Raw genomic sequence first — 19,434 nt, 5'->3', positions numbered from 1 at the left:
GAGAGCTATTCCATCAATCTTTCTCCTGAATGTTACTGACAGATAAATAAGCAAAACAAGAAAGGAAGACTGAAGCAAAACAAGAAAGGAAGACTGCCTGTTGTTAATAATCTGGAACAGCAACTCACACTTTCAGATTTCCTTGTTAGGGTTTTCACTATGCAACAGCAGGCTACACTCTTTCCAAAAATGTACTTGCTTTGAGTTTAGTAAAAACAGTAAGAATAACAAAAGCAGAAAGCTGAAAACCTGAAGATTAATGCTTTGTCACTGCTGCAGGCAATTATAAATCATTATATTCTGTTGAATGTTATGCTTTGTCATAAATGTCTGTAGAAACTGATAACATTAGCCAATGCAAATTTGATTATTCCCTTGCTGCCCCAACTTATTAAATGCACAACAGATGACTTCATATTTTCATTATTGGGAAATGGACTAGTTGGAATTTCTTTCTTTCTTTCTTTCTTTCTTTCTTTCTTTCTTTCTTTCTTTCTTTCTTTCTTTTGCGTTTTGGGTCACACCCATCGATGCTCAGTGGTTACTCCTGGTGCTGCACTCAGGAATTACCCCTGGCGGTGCTCAGGGGACCATATGGGATGCTGGGAATCAAACCCGGGTCGGTCGTGTGCAAAGCAAACACCCTACCTGCTCTGCTATCACTCCAGCCCCCCTAGTTGGAATTTATGGCTTTTATTACTTGTATTATATATCATCATGAAAAACTGTCCAATACCCACTGCAAGAATTTTCAATAGAATCAGAACAGTGATTCCTGAGCTTAGTGATCTCTCTTTTCAAAAGCTGTTTGAATTATTAATTTTAAAAAATAAATAATTATCTGCTCCTGAAAGAAAATAAAAGAAACAAAAGAGTTTCTGGAGAACAAGGAGGCAGGGGTTAAGGAGATTCAGGTACATGTGGGGTGTTAAAGAATAATAAAACTATTCAAACTGCAGATAAACAACACTAAAATCATGAGACCCAAACTTTAACAACTAACCTTAAAAAGGTGCTTGGCAAGATGGCAGCCTGGAGTTAGGGAGGTAGAGGAGGGAACCTTGAAACATTCTTTGGTGAAGGGAAGTTGACACTGGTGGCAGGATCCATGCTAGGACATATTGTATCTAAAACTCAACTATGAATAACTATACATCACAGTGCTTTAATTAAAATAAAATTTAAAAAAATTACCTGCTCCTCTCGTGTGATTAAAATCTCCTTTAATGATTCTGCATGATTTTCCATTGCCATTGCATACCCCACAATGATCTTCTCTTGCCAGAGACCCTAATAAACCATCACAACCAACCTTCTGTAATGAGAAGATGAAAAGCACAACATAAAATCAGTTATTTATCTTTGTACTTTTCTTTTAGAACCACTCACTAGTTTAGGACAACTCTAGTCTCTATAGTTATATTCAACTGACAAATTCGTAAAATGCTCTATTCTCTGCTGCAAATGAATTCAACAGATTCATTTCAAAGACTGTCAAGTGTCCTAAAATAGCAGGATGGTGATGAGAGTATTAGGGGAGAGGGTTTGGGACTTGAGCCACTTCTGGTGGTGCTCAGAGACCACTCAGCTCAGTGCTCAGGAGCATTATATGGTGTTTGGAGAGCTACATGAGGTACTGGGGTCAATAGCAAACAAAGCAAATGCCTGAACCCCTCTACTGTACTATATCTCCAGCCACTTTTCTTATATTAAAGAAACAAATTATAACTAAAGGAAACATAAAAATATTGATACAGATGCAATTTATATATATCAAATGAAATCATATTTCAATTAAATATAACATGATTAATCTAAATCATTCAACTCAACATAGAGTTAACTATCTGGATGAATTTGCTTCTAAAAGTGGTTGCAAAACAATTGCTAGATACAAGTATTCTGAAACCATATATAAATGTTTGTTTTCACTGTAGCTAACAAATAAACTCTATCCCTATCGTCTTTGGCACGTAGCACAGGGATCTGAGAACCACTCACATTCTATGGCAGCTATAAGAAAGTATGAACAATGGTGAATTCATTTTTTATTGATTCACTTAAGAATTCCCTTAAAATGAACCTTCTGAGACTAAATCATAGGTTCTTACATAATAAATATGTTAGTCTCTTTTGATATTCACAGAACATAACCAGATTTTACAATGCTGTACATACTCAAAGGGCAGAAATTGATCTGTCAATATTGTTAGAAACAAAGGGATCATGATCAATGGCATCCATTTATAACAAGTTTCACAATAATTTTAAAGGAACTCTTAAGATATATTAAATAGGAAAACGAGATCGTCTGATGTGGAGGAAATGAGTAGATTATAAAGTGCAGCTGTAGGATGAATGTCTAGGGACTTTCATCGGATTTAAACCTGCATAACATAGCACCTTTTCCTCTGATCCTTTTGTCAAGGGGCATGGGGGTGTTGCTATTAGTGTCAAGAGGTAGACAAAACAATGCCTTCCTGGGTATTCCTTTCTGATCTGCAAGTCAAAGCTTATCCAGGGAGAAATGAAGAAAATGTGTCTGGATGAAAGAGGTAGCCACCACAGGAAATATTCAAAACAAAGGCAGGGGAAGAGTTCACTCAGCAGGAACCTAGAAAAAAAATTGGGGATCCCTAGAGTTAGGAAAAACTGTTCTTTAGCTACAAATGACAAAAAAAAAAAACCAGATTAAAGTGGTGTGAACTATAGAAGCACTTTCATTTCATTGCTCCATCCCCAGCATTCAGCTTGTATGGAAGTAAATAGAGTATGAAAATAAAATAATTAAATAGTAAACAAGTTTGAACCTGCTTACTTATTAGGGATTTTTTTGTTTTGAATTGTAATAATTGGATTATTATGTCTTAAAAACAAAAAGTTAGAGTTAGACATATGTCTATAATCATGTCTAGTTAGCATACAATGAAAATTTTTCATAATTTTTTTTCAAGGATCAAGATAGTCTCACACGAGTTCAAAAATAGAGGCCCAATTCCACAGAGCAGGCAACACCATTTCTCTGGCAGCAGAAACTAAAATGCCACTGTCAAACTCTTGACAAAGATTATCAGGGCAGAATCACACTTTCTTTAACCTATTCCTTAATGGTTACAGAGCCAAGTGGGATCACCAGCAGAAAGCTCTTGATTTTCTTTCCTTTTCTTTAATTGAGGCATAACTGACATCTAACATTATATTAAATTCAAGAGTGTAACATTAAACTATATTATGTTTATAGGTGCCATAAAATGATTACCATCACATTAAGTCTAGTTAATATCCACTACATATATTATTTTCCTTGTGATGAAAGCTTTAAAACCCCACACATTTATCATCTTTCAAATTTAAAATACAGTATTATTCACTATACCCACCATACATACATTGCATTACATCACTGTTACTATTTTAGAGCTGGAATGGATTATTTCCTTCACCCTGCCTCTGAACACTGTCAATTTTCAATTATGCTCATTAGTGTATTCGACAAGTTCAGAATTCTATATTTGGCTTCAGTGCTTATATTTTGTGATAAAGTAAAATGCTCTATTCTGCCAAACTCAGTAGAGAGGATTGTCAAAGGGGAGTTGTATGTGTGATGTGTGTGTGTGTGTGTGTGTGTGTGTGTGTGTGTGTAAGAGGCATGTGTTTAATTATACTGAAAGTCTCAATGAGACATTTTACTTAAAAAGCCAGAATTTTTCAAGTATCCCAAAGCTGTCAGAAGTCACACTCTATTTCATAGACCTTTAATTTTAATCTTCAAATTCACTTAGCACTGGTGCAAAAATTTTGTTGTTGTTGCTATAACTTTAATGTCTAGCTGGGGTCTCTGTAAAAGATCTGGCTTCCATGGCACCGTTAAGTGAAAAGCTATTCTAGGCTATTGCATTTGGCATATACCGTAAAAAAAATAATTCTTTTTGAAAATTAAATTAATTCAAGATACTAATCTGACAGACTTACATAAAATGGTAAAATGAAGTTAAAAGCTTTAATTGCATAATATATGGTTCTGAAAAAAATGCATAGATAAGTGTGCAATCAGTTTTATAGATAGCAGAGGTTTTGTAGTTACACCACAGTTCAATTTCTCCCTGAGCCCGATCCTGACCTTTCTACAGAGATGCTAGAAAAGCACTTGGAATTCAATTTCTTGCACATTCATCTTTCAGGGAAGGCCAATCTGAGACAGTAGTAGAACTATGACTAGTAATTCCTTGTATCTGGTCTTTAATTTTTCCACAAAGCTGCTCGTTCTCTAATTGAATTTCTACTTTCTCAAAGACGAATGAATTTTGTATGTGTGTATATACATTGTTAATGATAAATGAATTACCATTATCATGCAGTATAGTACTATTATGACAATGATAAATAAATTACATGTGTATACATAGTAAAAGCTAAGTTTTTAAAAGAAGAAATAAAATTAAATGTTTAATTGTGACAAGAAAAATAGATATCCATTTGAAAATCTGTTGTTTTAAATTTATTGAAATTACTTTCTAGAAAGCAACAGGAGGGCTGCCGTGCCACCAGCAGGTCAACCTGTACCCATGGGGCAAGTGCATCAGCAGCCTGATGGTACCTTTGGGCTTCCTGAAACTCCAAAATTGCTGCTGCACCTCTGTTTGGACCACAACAGCTTGGGACCAAGTTTCCCAAGAAATTAAACAGTCAAAAGTTAGGTATGGGGGAGCCACACCCACAAACCACCTCTGATTCAGAGGTCTTGCTTCAAAGACCCATAAATAAATCTCAAAAGAGATCAAAAGCCATAGTTAAACTTGGACCTTCATTAGGTTGAACAGACCAGGGTAAATCAGTGTGTGGGTGGGGGTGGGGAGAGGAGAGGCAGTCATCCTGTGCCTGTGCAAGCAGAGCCCCCGGCAACCACTTTCTTCCACAATCCAAAATTGTTACCTTGACCCCGGCCAGACTCCACTGTCTAGGGATGGACCTCATGGAGATATTAACATGTTGAAAATTAGGATATGAGGGTTTTGTGACTGAAATCTCCAGTCTTTCTCAGAGTTAGGATGTACAAACTCCTCCCACTACCCTATACCCCTGGAAGCACTGGGAGTCATGGCCATGAACCAACCCCAGCACCACCATGAATGAAGTTGAAAATTCGGATATGCAGGTTTTGTGACTAAAATATCCAGGCTTTTTCGGGGTCAGAATGGGATATTTTCCTCCATCTCCCTGGACTCCCAGAACCCTCAGCAGTAACGCCACATTCCAAAGCTGCCACCCATTAAAAAAGCCTTACCTCCCTGATATATATTCGTGTACATACATACATAAAATGTATATTACCCTCCCAATAAAAATGCTGAATACCCTAAACACAATGACTTCTTAATACTTGTACTGCAAACCAAAATGCACTAAAAGGAGAGGGAGAAAGAAGAAAAGTACCTGCCATAGAGATAGGCTTTGTGTGTGTGGGGAGAGGGCGGGGTGTTGGAGGATGGTGGGAGGGAAACGGGGTACAATGGTGGTGGGAAATGTACACTGATGGAGGGATGGGTGTTGGATCATTGTATGACTGAAAACCCAATCATGAACAGCTTTGTAATGATCTATTTCACAATATTAAATAAAACATTTTTAAAAAATAAGTATAAGGATAAATACATTTTGGATGTTTTTAATCCAGTTTAAAAAAAAAAGAAAAGAAAGATAGAAAGTAACAGGACTGAATTTACAGTTTTTGCTCCTTCTTAGACAAAAGACATGGAGCAGTGCATGCACTTAAATTTTTGGTCCAAACTGTTTTGACAATCTCAGAAGTATTATCATTTTATAGTTATAATATGTACATGGCAGCATCAAATTTTCAGATTCTCACAACTACTAGCAGATTATTATAGATCATCAAGCCCAAACTCATTATAACAATGAAGAAAAGAAGTTTCAAAGTAGGTCATATTTAATTAAGAGGACAATCTGGTCAATAATACATCAACATCCTGTCTTTTTTTTCTTCATCCTTTTAATCTTAATTCAGAGTCTACCAGACCAAATCTGCTCAATACTCACACAATCTCCCCTGAGTATGGAAATTGTCTGTGTAGAATGTCTTACCTGGCACCTGCCATTTGCACAGATATCTAATCCTTGATATCCACAAGAAGTTCCATCCATCACTTTTTCTGACAGAAGGACAGGTTGTTCTTTTCCAACCAGAGAGCAAAACAATGCACATGGTTTTTCTACAGATAAAATAAATGAAAAGAAGTGAGCAATAGTTATTCCATAAATGTTTTGGATATATTTTATAAATTTTTATTTAATATATGCAATTATTTTTGATATATAGTCTACAGATTTTTTTCTCAAGCTTTACTTTTCCAAACAGTTAAGTAAAAAATATAATTTGATAACTGAGCAGAATAGATAATACCAGAGAGGTCTTCTGGGAATTAAATGAGATGGTGCTTGGGAAAGTAATAGGTATCCAATGGATGTTAATTTCCTTTTTCAGAAATGTTTTGAGGTCTGGGGAGAGAGACAAAGGGTTGTTTCTCCAGTGCCACATGGTCTCCCAAGCACTGTTCAGAGTGATCATCCTATCCCCAATGAAGTGACAAAAGTGTACATCCCAAGCACTACAGGGTATGATCCAAAGCGAAACAAAAAAAAAAAAAGAAAGAAAGAAAGAAAGAAAGAAAAAGAAATACATCATCAGGCTTCTAAAAATGGCATCATTTATTATTTTTTGGTACTAAATCTCTCCCACTACACAAATCATTCTTTCTGAAAAATAATTTGCACTTCCATAATAAATTATTGTTTGGAATAAACTCCCTTTATCTTAAGTACATATCAGAATTGTGTGTCTTTAAGCTGTATCTAATTCACAAAGCCTTTATTAACATCACATTCAAATTTTCAATACTCTAAATTTCAATGCCATGCCTTTGGCATTTTCTTACTTAAAATGACTAAAACAAACAAGAAAAATGTCTAACATAAACAATTTATAGTAGATTTTTCCATTGGAAGATGTTTAGAAATGCAATACCGTATCATGAGACAATCCACTGATATGATCTATTGCTTCAGTATCAGAGCTACAACTATCATGTCCTGCTTACTTAGATTGTCGGTGTTTATAGTATTTCAGTCGAACACTACTGCTCTGGGCAAACCATCCAGGGATAGCAGGTTCTTTGGAGCTTTTCTAGGCAATATGGACCTTGGGAGTTAAAACATTTGCCTACTAACTCAGAACACTTCAAAGTATTCTTAAAATGCTTCCGTATTACTAAGCAGCCTGCAGAGGAGCTTCAGGATTTGGTAATACCAGTAGTAGAATTATCCAAATCTGAAACTTCAGAGCGATTTCCATGCTACATTACTACTCTATTGGCTTGACACCAGTCAGGTCCATTGCTATTTATTAAGCTCATATAAATCGAATGGAAAATACTTTACAGTCTCTGACACTGATCTTTGCTATGTCTTCGGTAAAGTTCCACGTATGCTGATGGAATTCTATAAATACCAAATAACAGCCAGAGGCATGGAACATGGAACAGGGTATCACTTTGCAAAGAGAAAAAAGACAGTTAAATGAGCCTTCAGCATTGAACATTTCAAACAGCTTGCACATGTGGCTTCTGAATAATGCACTGAACAATTCTGTGGAGTTGGAACATAGCCTTTAATGTGCATGGTTTTGAAATTTTCTTTGAAGATGACATTATAAGCTGCAATAAAGCATTTCAGTGTGTCTCACACCTCAAAGAAGGTTATGTTTATTCACTGCTCACTATGTCCTACCTTTGGACTTGAAAATAGCTGCTATAATGGCAAGACCTAAATAGTGATTGAATATATAATATATGTGTGTGTATGAATATATATAAATGCACATATATTCATACATTTCTCTCAATACATATACAAAATTCTCTCTTTGCATTTGGACATACAAATAAAGTTAAAAGGGGTTACCGTAGAAAATTACATTCATGTTTCAAGGAAACATGCAAATTGGGGAAAGAATCTTTGCATTTCTCATTCTACTACATATTGTCACCTGTGCTTAGTCTTATGGATGACATAAACACTTGATATCAATCTTGCTTCCTGGAGTTTGGCCTTGAGATTGTGACATTATGGGATCTATGTTATGTGCCAGTACTGGCAGGCAGGCTCTATCTTGATTTACGAGACCAACCCTTTCCAAAATATGCATTAAACATGGATTTCTGCCAACTTTTAGTACAGAGCATGCAAAATAGCTGAATGTTAAAGCCATGCATCTTTTTTTCTATAAAAATAAATGCTCACTAATGCATTGACACCCTCCATTTAATTTTTCTAAAAATAGATTCATAGTCTACATAAGAATAACAGAAAGTTGTTTGCATTCTAATGTGTCATTTGTTCTTATGTATTGCATTTCAAGGATAATTATATATTCCTCCTATAGTTCTGTAATACTAAAAACTATTATTTATTTTTCATTCAACATACTTTATTTTATGTTTGTCACCCCAAACTAACCAGCTTATTACATAAATATCTGTTATGGATTATTATCAATTTGATGATAAACTTTATAAGTGTTAGGAGCTTCTTTAATTATAATTTCCAACAGCTTTAATATTTTTAATTTAAACCCACCCTATTCTGATTTTCTGTTTAAGTCTGTGGGAAATTTTATTCCCATTTCTTTCTTATATGTCATTAAACATATTTCAAATGAAATTATTTCCAAATCCCATCATCAATTCGAGCCAGAAGTAGGATTAGTCTCAAATAATCCACAATGGCTTTTTATAATTTGAATAGTCACTTTGATTATATTTTGACAAATGTATTATTTAGAGGGGGGCAGAAAGATAATTCAGGATTTATGGTACATGTCCCTGGCATTGCTGAGGGCAGCCTAAAAGAATATTGAAGACTGCTTGGATGACCTGAGTCTTCACTACACTGCAGGACCCAAACATGGACCCACCAGCCCTATTGAGCAGCATCACAGGAAGGGAGGGATCCGAGATGTGCTGAGCTCTGCATGAGCCCCACTACATATATTATTAAATGGATACAAATTCATGAAACTCATATTTTTAAGGAGTTTAATAACTACCTGACCACATGTTAGATACAGAGAACAAAATAAACACAATCATTAAAATATATTACGATAGAATGCTCACAGGCAGATGGGGATGCGTATCTTAATGTGAAAGCACAGAGGAATTGACATAAATCAGATGAAAAAGTCAATATACATTTTTGAGGTAAATAAACAATAAGGAGAGATGAAGGTTTGAAAAAGAAAGTATTATGCCCCCCAAAATGAACACCCTTAAGTAGTTTGAAAATAAGGGTGCATTGTGTACCTGAGAAATAGAATTTGGCCCAGTGGTGCTGGTGATGAAAGGAAAGAAGGAAATAAGGTGAGAGATTCTGAAAAGTGAAGGTCACAAATCCTAATAAGCCAGGTTCTAGAATAAGTCTGAACAAAGGACTCAGGCTGGGAGTTTATCACTGCAATGATAGACAGACAGCTTGAGATAGGGCCTTTAAGAAGATCTGGCAACATCTTTGAATATACCCTGGGGGCACAAAACCACAAAGCAGAAACACCATCTGCACTTCTATGTTCATTGCAGCACTATTCACAATAGCCAAAATCTGGAAACAACAACCTGAGTATCTGAGAACAGACAATTGGATAAAGAAACTATGATACATCTATAGTGGAATACTATGCAACTGTTAGGAAAAATAGAGTTCTAAAATTTGCTTATAAATGAATGGACATGGAGAGTATCATGCTGAATAGAATGAGGAAGGAGGAGAGGGACAGACATAGAATGATTGCAATCATGAGTGGGCTATAAAAAACCATAATGCCCAAAAAGGAAAGAGAGAGAGAGAGAGAGAGAGAGAGAGAGAGAGAGAGAGAGAGAGAGAGAGAGAGAGAGAGAGAGAGAAAGAGAGAAAGAGAAAGACAGAGACAGAGAAAAAGAGAAAAGAAAAGTAGGGGATGTGGGGGGTGGCTGGAGGGAAACTGGGGACATTGGTGGTAGGAAATGTACAATGATAGAGGGATTAGTACTGGAATATTCTATAACTGATACCCAATCTTGACCAGCTTTGCAACTGTGTATCTCATGGTGATTTAATTTTTTAATTTTAATTGGGAGATTTGAAAAAAAAAAGATCTGGCCAGATGACATGAAGACTGTAGAGGTTGGGACCCAATTGCTGTGGCAGCTATTTGAGGAATCCCAGTCAGAGATGGTACTGTCATGAATAAACATGAATATAGGTAAGAAACAATACTGTCATAAACAAACATGCTAGCAGTAGAGAAGGTTTGGACAAACAAGCCTGTGATTGACAGCAGGTAGATGAAGACTGAGGAGCCAGGGTTCCTGTTTTGCTTGGTAATGATTGATCAATGGGTCCTTTAACGTGTGAGTGCAGGAAGAGAGACTTTGGGAGTTAAAGACCAGAAGGAAGAGAATGATTTTCTATTTAGAGGATTTTGATCTAGATGTGAATGGTGGGGGGGGGGGGGGTGTTGAGTGGAAATACCCTTGCAGTAGATGGAAAAGCTGCTAGGAAGCTTTGGAACTTAGTTCACAGTCAGAGAGAAATTCAATGATAAATATTTACATACTTCTTTAGCCTAGACATGATAAACAATACCTAGCAAATAACTGAGACCATCCCAAGAGAATGATACATTAGAAAAGAGAAGAAACAGGATGGATTACCCCAACACTCCCATCAGGCACATCAGTCATCCACCCGGTACTCATTATTTGCCTGTTCTGTACAGGAACTATTAGTGATTCTAGAGAGAGAGAAACTCCTAAGACTGACAACAAGCACTATTCTTATAACTGTTACTTAAGAGGGTATAAAACTGTTTTTCAGCAGGAAGAACACCTTCCAAAGCCAAGACAAGAAGGTACCTGACTTGTTCCAGGCAGAGCAGTCAGTGCAGGTAGAAGCATTCAAAGGTAAAAGGCAGCCAGGTAGCCCTTCAAGGTCACTAGAAGAACTCTGTACTTTTCTCTGAGTGAACGGAATAATGTTATCTATGATTGACATTTTGCTTTTATCTTTATTTTGCAGTGCAGTGGATTAAATGCAGAGCCACACACAGGCATGCCAAGTACTCTACTGCTCAGCTATATCCCCAGCTCCACGACTGGTATTTCAAGTGTGTTCCATTGGCTGTTACACTGAAACCAACAGATTTAGGGGGAGTCAGGCATCTAGTTTGCACTTATCCTGGTAAGAGAAATAGTCTAAGATCAGCACAGCCGCTCTAGTGATGTTGGAAAATGGTTCAATTCTGGGTAAATTTTAAGGATAGGGCAAAAGTTTCTGCATAGATTTTTTGAGTGTTTAGAAAAAATGAAAGATATAAAAATGACTTCACAGCACATGATCATGGGCAAGTATTATTATTCTTAATTGAAAAAAGATAGCATACAATTGTCTTAAAATACTTACCTTCAAATAGTTAACAATTTGGAAGAAATCACAAAAATAGGTCTTGTTTGTGTGTGTTTTCCCCCAGGGTTACATCCCAGTCGCCACAGTACAGAGTAAGGTCACCACTGTACAAACCCATGAAAGTGAAATTTGTATATGGGTGTGCCTGATTCTCCACCATATTATCACATGTGCTTATTATGTAGATTTTGTAGGCATCATCACAGTCAAAATATTGAATTAATCTATCACCAAGCTCCACATTTATAGTTATACCCACTCTTCTTCTGACCACGATCCCTAGCTTCTAGCAAAGACAAATCTCTCAGTTTCAATTTTTATAGTTATGTCATTTCAAAAATCATGCTGTGTCTTTGAGACTGGCTTTTTTCATAAAACACAATGCTATAAAGTTCATCATGTCATTGCACTTATCAATAGTTGCTTCTTTATATTCCATGTATGGGCTTCATTTTACTCATCATTCAGCCATTAAGATCCATTTGGTTGTTCCCAGTGTTTGAATATTTAATAATAAACTTTCTATGAACAATTGTACAGGATTTTCTGAAAGTCATATTTTTTCTGGGAAAAATGCCCAGGACTGTTAAACCATGTTTTTCAGACTGTCTTCAGTGGTTTAAGAAACTTCTAAGTAATTTTCAGATTGATTGCTTCATAGTCATTCCCAGCACCAATGAATTTAGCATTGAGCCTCTCCTCATCCTCAAAAATATTTGATATAATCACTTTTTAACTTTACTTGAATTCATAAAGTGCTTAGCAACTTTCAGGTTATTTCAGTTTTTAAATTATTATATAATTAATATATACTTTGTATCACTTTCAGTTATACAGCATGATTTGAGATGTGCATAATGTGAAATAATCATACCATGTCTAGTGTTTGTAACCACATATGTTTACAATTCTTTTCTTAAGGACTTTAAAGATCTATGCATAGGTATAGTGACTGTCAGATGTTCTATTCAGCATTACTCACTATAATCATCATCTGTTCCATGAATTATCTTTATCACTGGACATTGGTACCTTTTCATCCCCTTGACCCATACTGTTCACCCCCAAACAACACCTCAAGTAAATATTCATCTCCTCTCTGAGACATCTCTAAAATACATTTTCCAGTCAAATGATTTTGAGTTGACATATGTCACTAAAAGTGGAAGGAGCAACGATCTGAAATGACTCGAATACAACCTGCAAAACAGCACTGCCTGCTGCTATCAATTCTTTGTGCACCCTCAATTTTAACACATGAACTTGGTGAGATCTGCTTGGGCGTACCTTCATCCAGGACAGCTTGCCACTGAAGAACAGGCTTTGGGTATGAAGTTCTAACACTATAGGCCTGACATTGCCAGTCTCTGAATCCAGGCAAACCTGCAGGACAAGGTGGATTCTCACATATTCTGTATTGTTTTCTGGGACCATTACAATCCCTGGCTTCAGTACCTAGCCTAGAAAAGACAGTACAAATAATAAATCTTGGTTTTTGTTAACTAATCATTTAAAAATCTTAAAGGTCATTATATTAATCATTATATTTAGGACTTTACAATAAATTTATGTAGGAAATGTAAATACATTAAATGGCTTATATTAGAAAGAAATCTACAGTTTTCTTTCTGATTGTGTATTTTTTAAAAATCTTGATCAACTTGACTTCATTTATATAAGACAAAAAGACAACTTGGCATATAAAAGAAACATTAGAGTAATGGCAGAGACAGAGGGCAAAACAGAAAGACTGATTTTCATGATGTTTAGTTTTTAGAATTATTGAGTAGCTTCTTCTTCCAGGAATTTTATATGTATTCATTAAGACTCTGCCAGAGGGATGTTACAAGGGTTAGTGTACTTGCTTCTCATGCAGCTGATGCCAGTTTAATCCCTGGAGCCAAATATGGTCTCCTGAGCCCTGGCAGGAGTGATCCCTTCAGCACAGAGCCAAGAGTAAGCTCTGAGTACTACTGGGTGTAGCCACCAGAATACCCAAAAATTAAAAAAAATTTTTTTCCTTGTGAGGCCATTGGCCCACTGGGTACAGAGCATAAATTAGAGCATGTATGTTAAAATGACATTGATTGAGGACTTAGTGTAGTAACATTGTACCCCTAGAGGGGGTAAACATTTGTACTCTCAGAAATCAATGGCACTTCAACACAAAGACATTTCTAAAAAATAAAATTAATAGAATAAGTTTCTTACAAACATGCCCAGCATCACTCTAGAATGGGTTGAGGAAGCTGATACTGTAAGGATCCTTATTATATGTGTGCTTAAGTAAATTCTTACTTCATTCTCAGTTTCACTGATATAAATTTTATTCTCATTTCCTCTTTTCCTAAAGACTTATCATTTTTAAATTTAAAAATGTATTGGGTAACAAAATATGTATTGAGGGACTGCAGAGCTATTACAGGGGGTAAGGCACTTGCCAAGCATTGCTGATTCTGGTTCAACCCCAATAATTTCATATTTTTTCTTGAACACTGACAGGAGTGACACCTGAGCACAGAATCAGGGGTAAGCCCTGAGGATAGCTGAGGTGGCCCAAATCTCTCTTGCCCAAATATACTGATCAAGCATTGGTTTATAACACAATATCATTTCAGGAATACAGCTTCACAACTCTATTTGTGTATAAGCCTCAAAACAGCCACCACCAAAGTGTCATCCCTTTATTAGATTGTCTCCTATAGCTTTTCCTCCCAACTCTCTTATTTACATTTTATTTGATGTACTCAAAAGACTGAATAGTACTTTAGTACTTGGTTATTTGTTGTTTGTTTTGAGGGGAGTACACACACAGCAGTGCTTAGGGCTTACTGCTGGCTCTGTGCTCAGGGATCACTCCTGCTGGGCTCAGGGACCACAGGCAGTGGTAATGATCTAACCCAGGTTGGCCACGTGCAGGTCAAGCACTTTAATCTCTGTCTTCTCTTTCAGTCCCATATTTGTTATTATTTTGAAATTCATTTTGGTTTCAGGGCCATTCCTGAATACTGGAGAGTTGCTCTTGGCACTGATCAGAGGACCAGGCAGGGCTAAGGATCCAACTCAGGGCTCCCACATAGCCTTCACTCCAGCACTCTGAGCCATCTCATTGACTATTCTTCAAAAGGTTGATCTTATTTTCTTCTTAAATAGGGGTTTTACTTTATTTTACTTAAAATTATCTGAGGGTTTTTTCTATTTTTCCCAAGTGGCGTAAGGTTGAGGGGTTCCTTTGGCTTTCCAGCATGGTTTACCCATCAAACATGTACAAATCAAATCTGAAAGAAACAAATGCCCACCCCCAGTGCAGGAACATTGCCTTTACCCAGGACATTTGCGCTCTCGACTGCTGATCCCAGAACTGCAGGTCCGGCTACAGGGGCTCCACACACTCCACTCTCCAGCCATTTGTCCAGAGGATGAGGTCTTCCTGCTACATTCTCCAGCCTTACACCACTATTCCAAAAGTCAGGTCTTAGGTGAACAAATCAGGGCACAATGGAAAAATCATTCACTACCCTAGAGAATCACTGGAATGGTCATTAAGTCACAGTAGCTACAAGAGCTCACATGTGTGGAAGCTAAAGGGACCAAAAGTAAGTTAGTATTTGTTTATTGTCATAGTTCCTAAGATCCAGTTCTGCCAGTCCTGGGTCAGATTCCCCAGCATGTGGCATGGAAACTAGCACCCTAACATGGGTACTCCAGCCCTCAGAACATAGCACTTGGCATGAAGAGAAGGTGTGGAGTTGCAGGGGAAGAAAAGAATGTGCATTTTTCTGAGAAACATAGAAATTTAAGAGAGACAACAAGAAGCAGAGAGAGATTTAGAGTGGAAAAGAAGAAATATATACCTTTCTATATTTAGGGTGACGCTGGGTATTTTAGCAAAATTTTAAAGTTTTGATTGGATTTGTAGCATTGTATTTCCAAATGTAAAATACCTATATATTTAGTATACATTTTGCATGTATATTTGAGTTAGTCTCATTATAATTAAGAATACATACAATTTTAGCACTTCCCTTTATGTATTTGTTCCCTTTCCTAAAATAAATTTCCATCAAATTTAAGCAATAATGAGAGCAAATTTCCTTTCTTGAAAACTATTTCTTTGGAAGACCTGGGAAATTAGATTCTTTACAATTCTGACCTTTAAATCCAGTTATTCTGTAGAATATTTGATTCTATTAGCTGAGAAAAATAACTGTGAAAAAAGAGAAAGGAGTATGCATCTCCCTTTTTAATATTTATTTTTCCATTAACTTCAAACAAAGTAAGAAAAGAGACTTTCTGTCATCACCAATGAATGATTACCAGGTCTTGCTGAACAAATTATTAGAATTTTTTATTTTTGAAAAAGCAAGTACATGATCAGAGAAAATATATTAAAGGAAAAACTAATTGAAAAAAATTATCTTGAGAAAAGATCAGGAAAATTTAAATTAATTCCACAAAGATGAGAGTTACCAACTGATTGTCCCAGCCCTAATCTAGATAAATTTCTCTTTTCTGTACCTAATGAAAATAGACATAAGGAATTTTGAAGAAATAACAGAAATACCATGATCCTATTTTATTTTCATTTTTAAAAGTCAATGATAATTATTTATACTTAATAAACCTTTTATTTTTTAGGGGTTGAAGGAATTGTTAAACTTAATGCAAGGATCTGATTAACTGATGTTAACCAATACAAATTAGTCTTATTAATGAGGTTGCACCATTTTATGAGATTTTCATTATTAATGAAGTTGCAGAAACAGATAAATTTCTGTTCATTCAGATCTTTAATTATTTTTTATGAAAATTTTAAGAATATGTATTATAAATGTTTTGGGGAATTTAGAAAGCTTTGCTATAAAGTTTTTTCTGAGCCCAGTTTTGTATAATGAGTGGTTCCTGCAGATACTCTCTAAGAATGTTACATTTTAAATTTAAATTTTCTTAATTAAATATTTAAATTTTAATTATATTCAACTAATTTTAAATCAAATTTTTATTTTTTAAAACGACTCAACAACTCAAAATTGTTGGATATTTAATTATTAGAAAATCACTGTTATTTTGTATGACGTCTAAAAATTGAAAAAAGGAGAGGAAAACAGACCTTGTGAAATCTTTCAACAAGTTACTGGTTTGAAGAATTTAACAACATAATGCCATTCACAGAAAAACAATCCAAGTTGAAAGTCATCAGACTTCAACTGTCTATATTGCTTGGGCCCACGTGAAAGTGTACTTTTTCCAGAGTTGTATATCATAACTCCTTGCCCAGTTAACAGCAAGCCTAAAGTTTATCATAGATGGCTTAAAAACCAAAACCACAGTCTTATCTATGAGTTCAGCTTAATTTGTGAAACTTCTAAAGAAATATTTCACAAAGATACTTTGTAAGTCATACATGATCTAATAAGTATGTTTGTATTTTCTCATGTTTCTCTGTGGGTATATCCAGAAAAATCATGAAAATAACCCATTATAAGAGGTTCATGAAGATGTTAAAGGATACCATTATTTGAAAAGGAAATAAATTATCTGTACCTCCAAATATGTGATTGTAAAGATAGTATAATCTTCATTTTAACTTAAAGAATATAGGGAACCAAGAAGTTCCACTTAGAAAAGTATTGGTAACTTTCCTAACTCCTGGTTTCTAACAAGTACTGTAAACACTTTTCTTGGTTTTAACCTAATCATTTATCAAGTATTTAATCTTTGTTAAATGTAAACATAGGTGGTAGCATAATAAAGACTAAAGGAGAAAAAAAAGAAAATAGCCTGCTTTTAATTTGGAAAATACTGTCTATAGAGAAGTAGAAATATTCGTGCCATCCCAATCATTCTGAATTATAAAATTTTGTCGGCACATTTTCAGACTCAATTATGTACGCTGAGAAGAATTAGTTGACAGCTAGATTAGCATGAGTGGAGTACACCACAATACAAAACTCTAGGATTTTTTTTTTTTTTTTTTTTTGCTTTGTGATGTACTGAGTCATCAGTGCTGAGTGTGAGGCTGCAGGTTCTCAAGGACTTTAGCTCTGTAGACAGCTCTCAACTGCAGAGTGCAGGGGCACATGTCACACCTACAACTGCTGGAACAGATGGATATTTGAAGCCCATATGGCCTGTGGAACTGAGAAGCTCATTAATTATTTCAACACATAGCATTACATAGAAGCACTAAAAGAATACCATTAGCACATTTATAGGGAGATAAATCTGTAACTTTTGATGAGCAATTCATTTTAATCTGTATGAATGTATTTATTTGCAAGAACTTAAAAATGCAAATTATTCTAAAGATTATAATTAAAACAAAGTACCACCCATTACCCCAAAAATCTTGGGACAGCATATTATGAAACTGAAGAAACTTTATATTGGTAAAGGAGAATTAGGTGACATGAATGGGCTGGTTATAGTTGAAGCATGTTGAATATCTCTATTACTGTTTCTGTTTTTCAGGGATGATAAAAGTTATTGCTTATGTAGAGCTTTATGATTCAAGTAATATGTTACTAAGCATGATGAGACCCAACCAATTCACACATGGTTGTATTATTTTTTTGGCTTTTTGGGTTACACCTGGCAATGCACAGGGGTTACTCCTGGCTTTGCATTCAGGGACCATATGGGATGCTGGGAATCGAACCTGGGTTGGCCGCATGCAAGGCAAATGCCCTACCTGCTGTGCTATCGCTCTAGCCCCATGGTTGTATTTTTTTTAAAGATGAAAGTTAAAATAAAAATAAATAAAATGGACCAATTTCTGATTTTTCATACAAGCTTACAAAAAAATATCTAACACAATCTGTAGACAACTGGCAGATATTTAACTGGGGTCCCCTTCTAACGAAACATTTTTCCACTGATTCTATCTGTAAGTGATACACTTTAATGACACTTCTAGTCATTAAAATTGTTTTGCACTTGAACAACTTTCACACTTTTTCTCTTCGTATGAAAGTTGTTTTCATACAAAAGTTGATTTCTCTTTCAAATAGATTATAGAATAACTGACTACAAGCTTAAGTAAAATGCCCAAAAATGTTCAGAAAAATGAAATTCATCTTCCCATGGCTTTATTTTCATCCAACTTCTCTTTTCTAAGAATTAGCTAAAAGTTATAGTAAGAAGTTGGTATTTTTAAACATTTTCTATGGGTTGAAACACAAGACTATATCTACATAGTGTCATCTGTATACAAACTTTTTTTCCCCTTACATTTCAAATGGTATAAAAAGTATGAAGTTTCTGACATGCCTACAGCACACCAATTATACTAACCCTGGTGTCTCCCAGATTTTTCTGTAGGATCCCATGTATCTACCTTAGTCTATAAACAGCTACATTGAAATAATTCTTCTCTGACTATTTCTGCTCTTTTCCATTGCTCACCACTGCAATTGTGTCCTCACATAAACATTTGTGTGTGTATGTGTGCTATTGTCCACTTAACTCACATTCCCACACATACATCTTTGTGCACATGTGTCTTTCCTGAGGATAAAATTCTAAAAGTGAAATTGCTGGATTTCCACTCTGTCCATTTTTAAAATGGATATATTTCTAAACTGACATAATCCATACATTCTTTTCACTAAGTAATCCATACCAGTAAACTTCAGATTCTCTATGCTACTGTTGTTTGTTTAAATTCAATGTCCTTCAGAGGCAAGGATCTAGTGTCCTTCTACCCATAATTCTTTTCTAGTCAGAAAATAAAAATTAAAGATATAAATGACTGAACTGTTATCTTTTGATTAATTAAGCATAATTATAGCTGAGTTCCAACTACTTCGCATTCTTCAAAAGAAAATTTTCAATGGGATTATTTTGATCTGGCAACATATTCTTATAAATTCTTATGGTCTTATGAAACCCATTAGAATATACAACTTACACAGCCAAATA

At 35.4% G+C, this 19,434-nt stretch overlaps 1 protein-coding gene across 1 annotated transcript in view; it reads right to left on the bottom strand.

The window, feature by feature from the left end:
- ADAMTS19 (ADAM metallopeptidase with thrombospondin type 1 motif 19) overlaps positions 1–19,434 on the bottom strand; it is a 248,810-nt gene that overhangs the window by 76,181 nt on the left and 153,195 nt on the right. Inside the window, exons 13-16 of the mRNA XM_056124756.1 lie at positions 14,840–14,970; positions 12,802–12,974; positions 6,103–6,230; positions 1,195–1,315 (exon numbers count right to left, since the gene is read on the bottom strand). Coding sequence (XP_055980731.1) covers positions 1,195–1,315; positions 6,103–6,230; positions 12,802–12,974; positions 14,840–14,970 — 553 coding nt within the window. The remainder of the gene's footprint in view (positions 1–1,194; positions 1,316–6,102; positions 6,231–12,801; positions 12,975–14,839; positions 14,971–19,434) is intronic.

The sequence above is a fragment of the Sorex fumeus genome, unplaced genomic scaffold, assembly GCF_029834395.1.
Source record: "Sorex fumeus unplaced genomic scaffold, SorFum_2.1 ptg000051l, whole genome shotgun sequence".
In the NCBI taxonomy this organism is placed as follows: Eukaryota; Metazoa; Chordata; class Mammalia; order Eulipotyphla; family Soricidae; genus Sorex; species Sorex fumeus.
The sequence above is the reverse complement of the archived record's forward strand: the minus strand, read 5'-3'. Positions and strand labels throughout refer to the sequence as shown.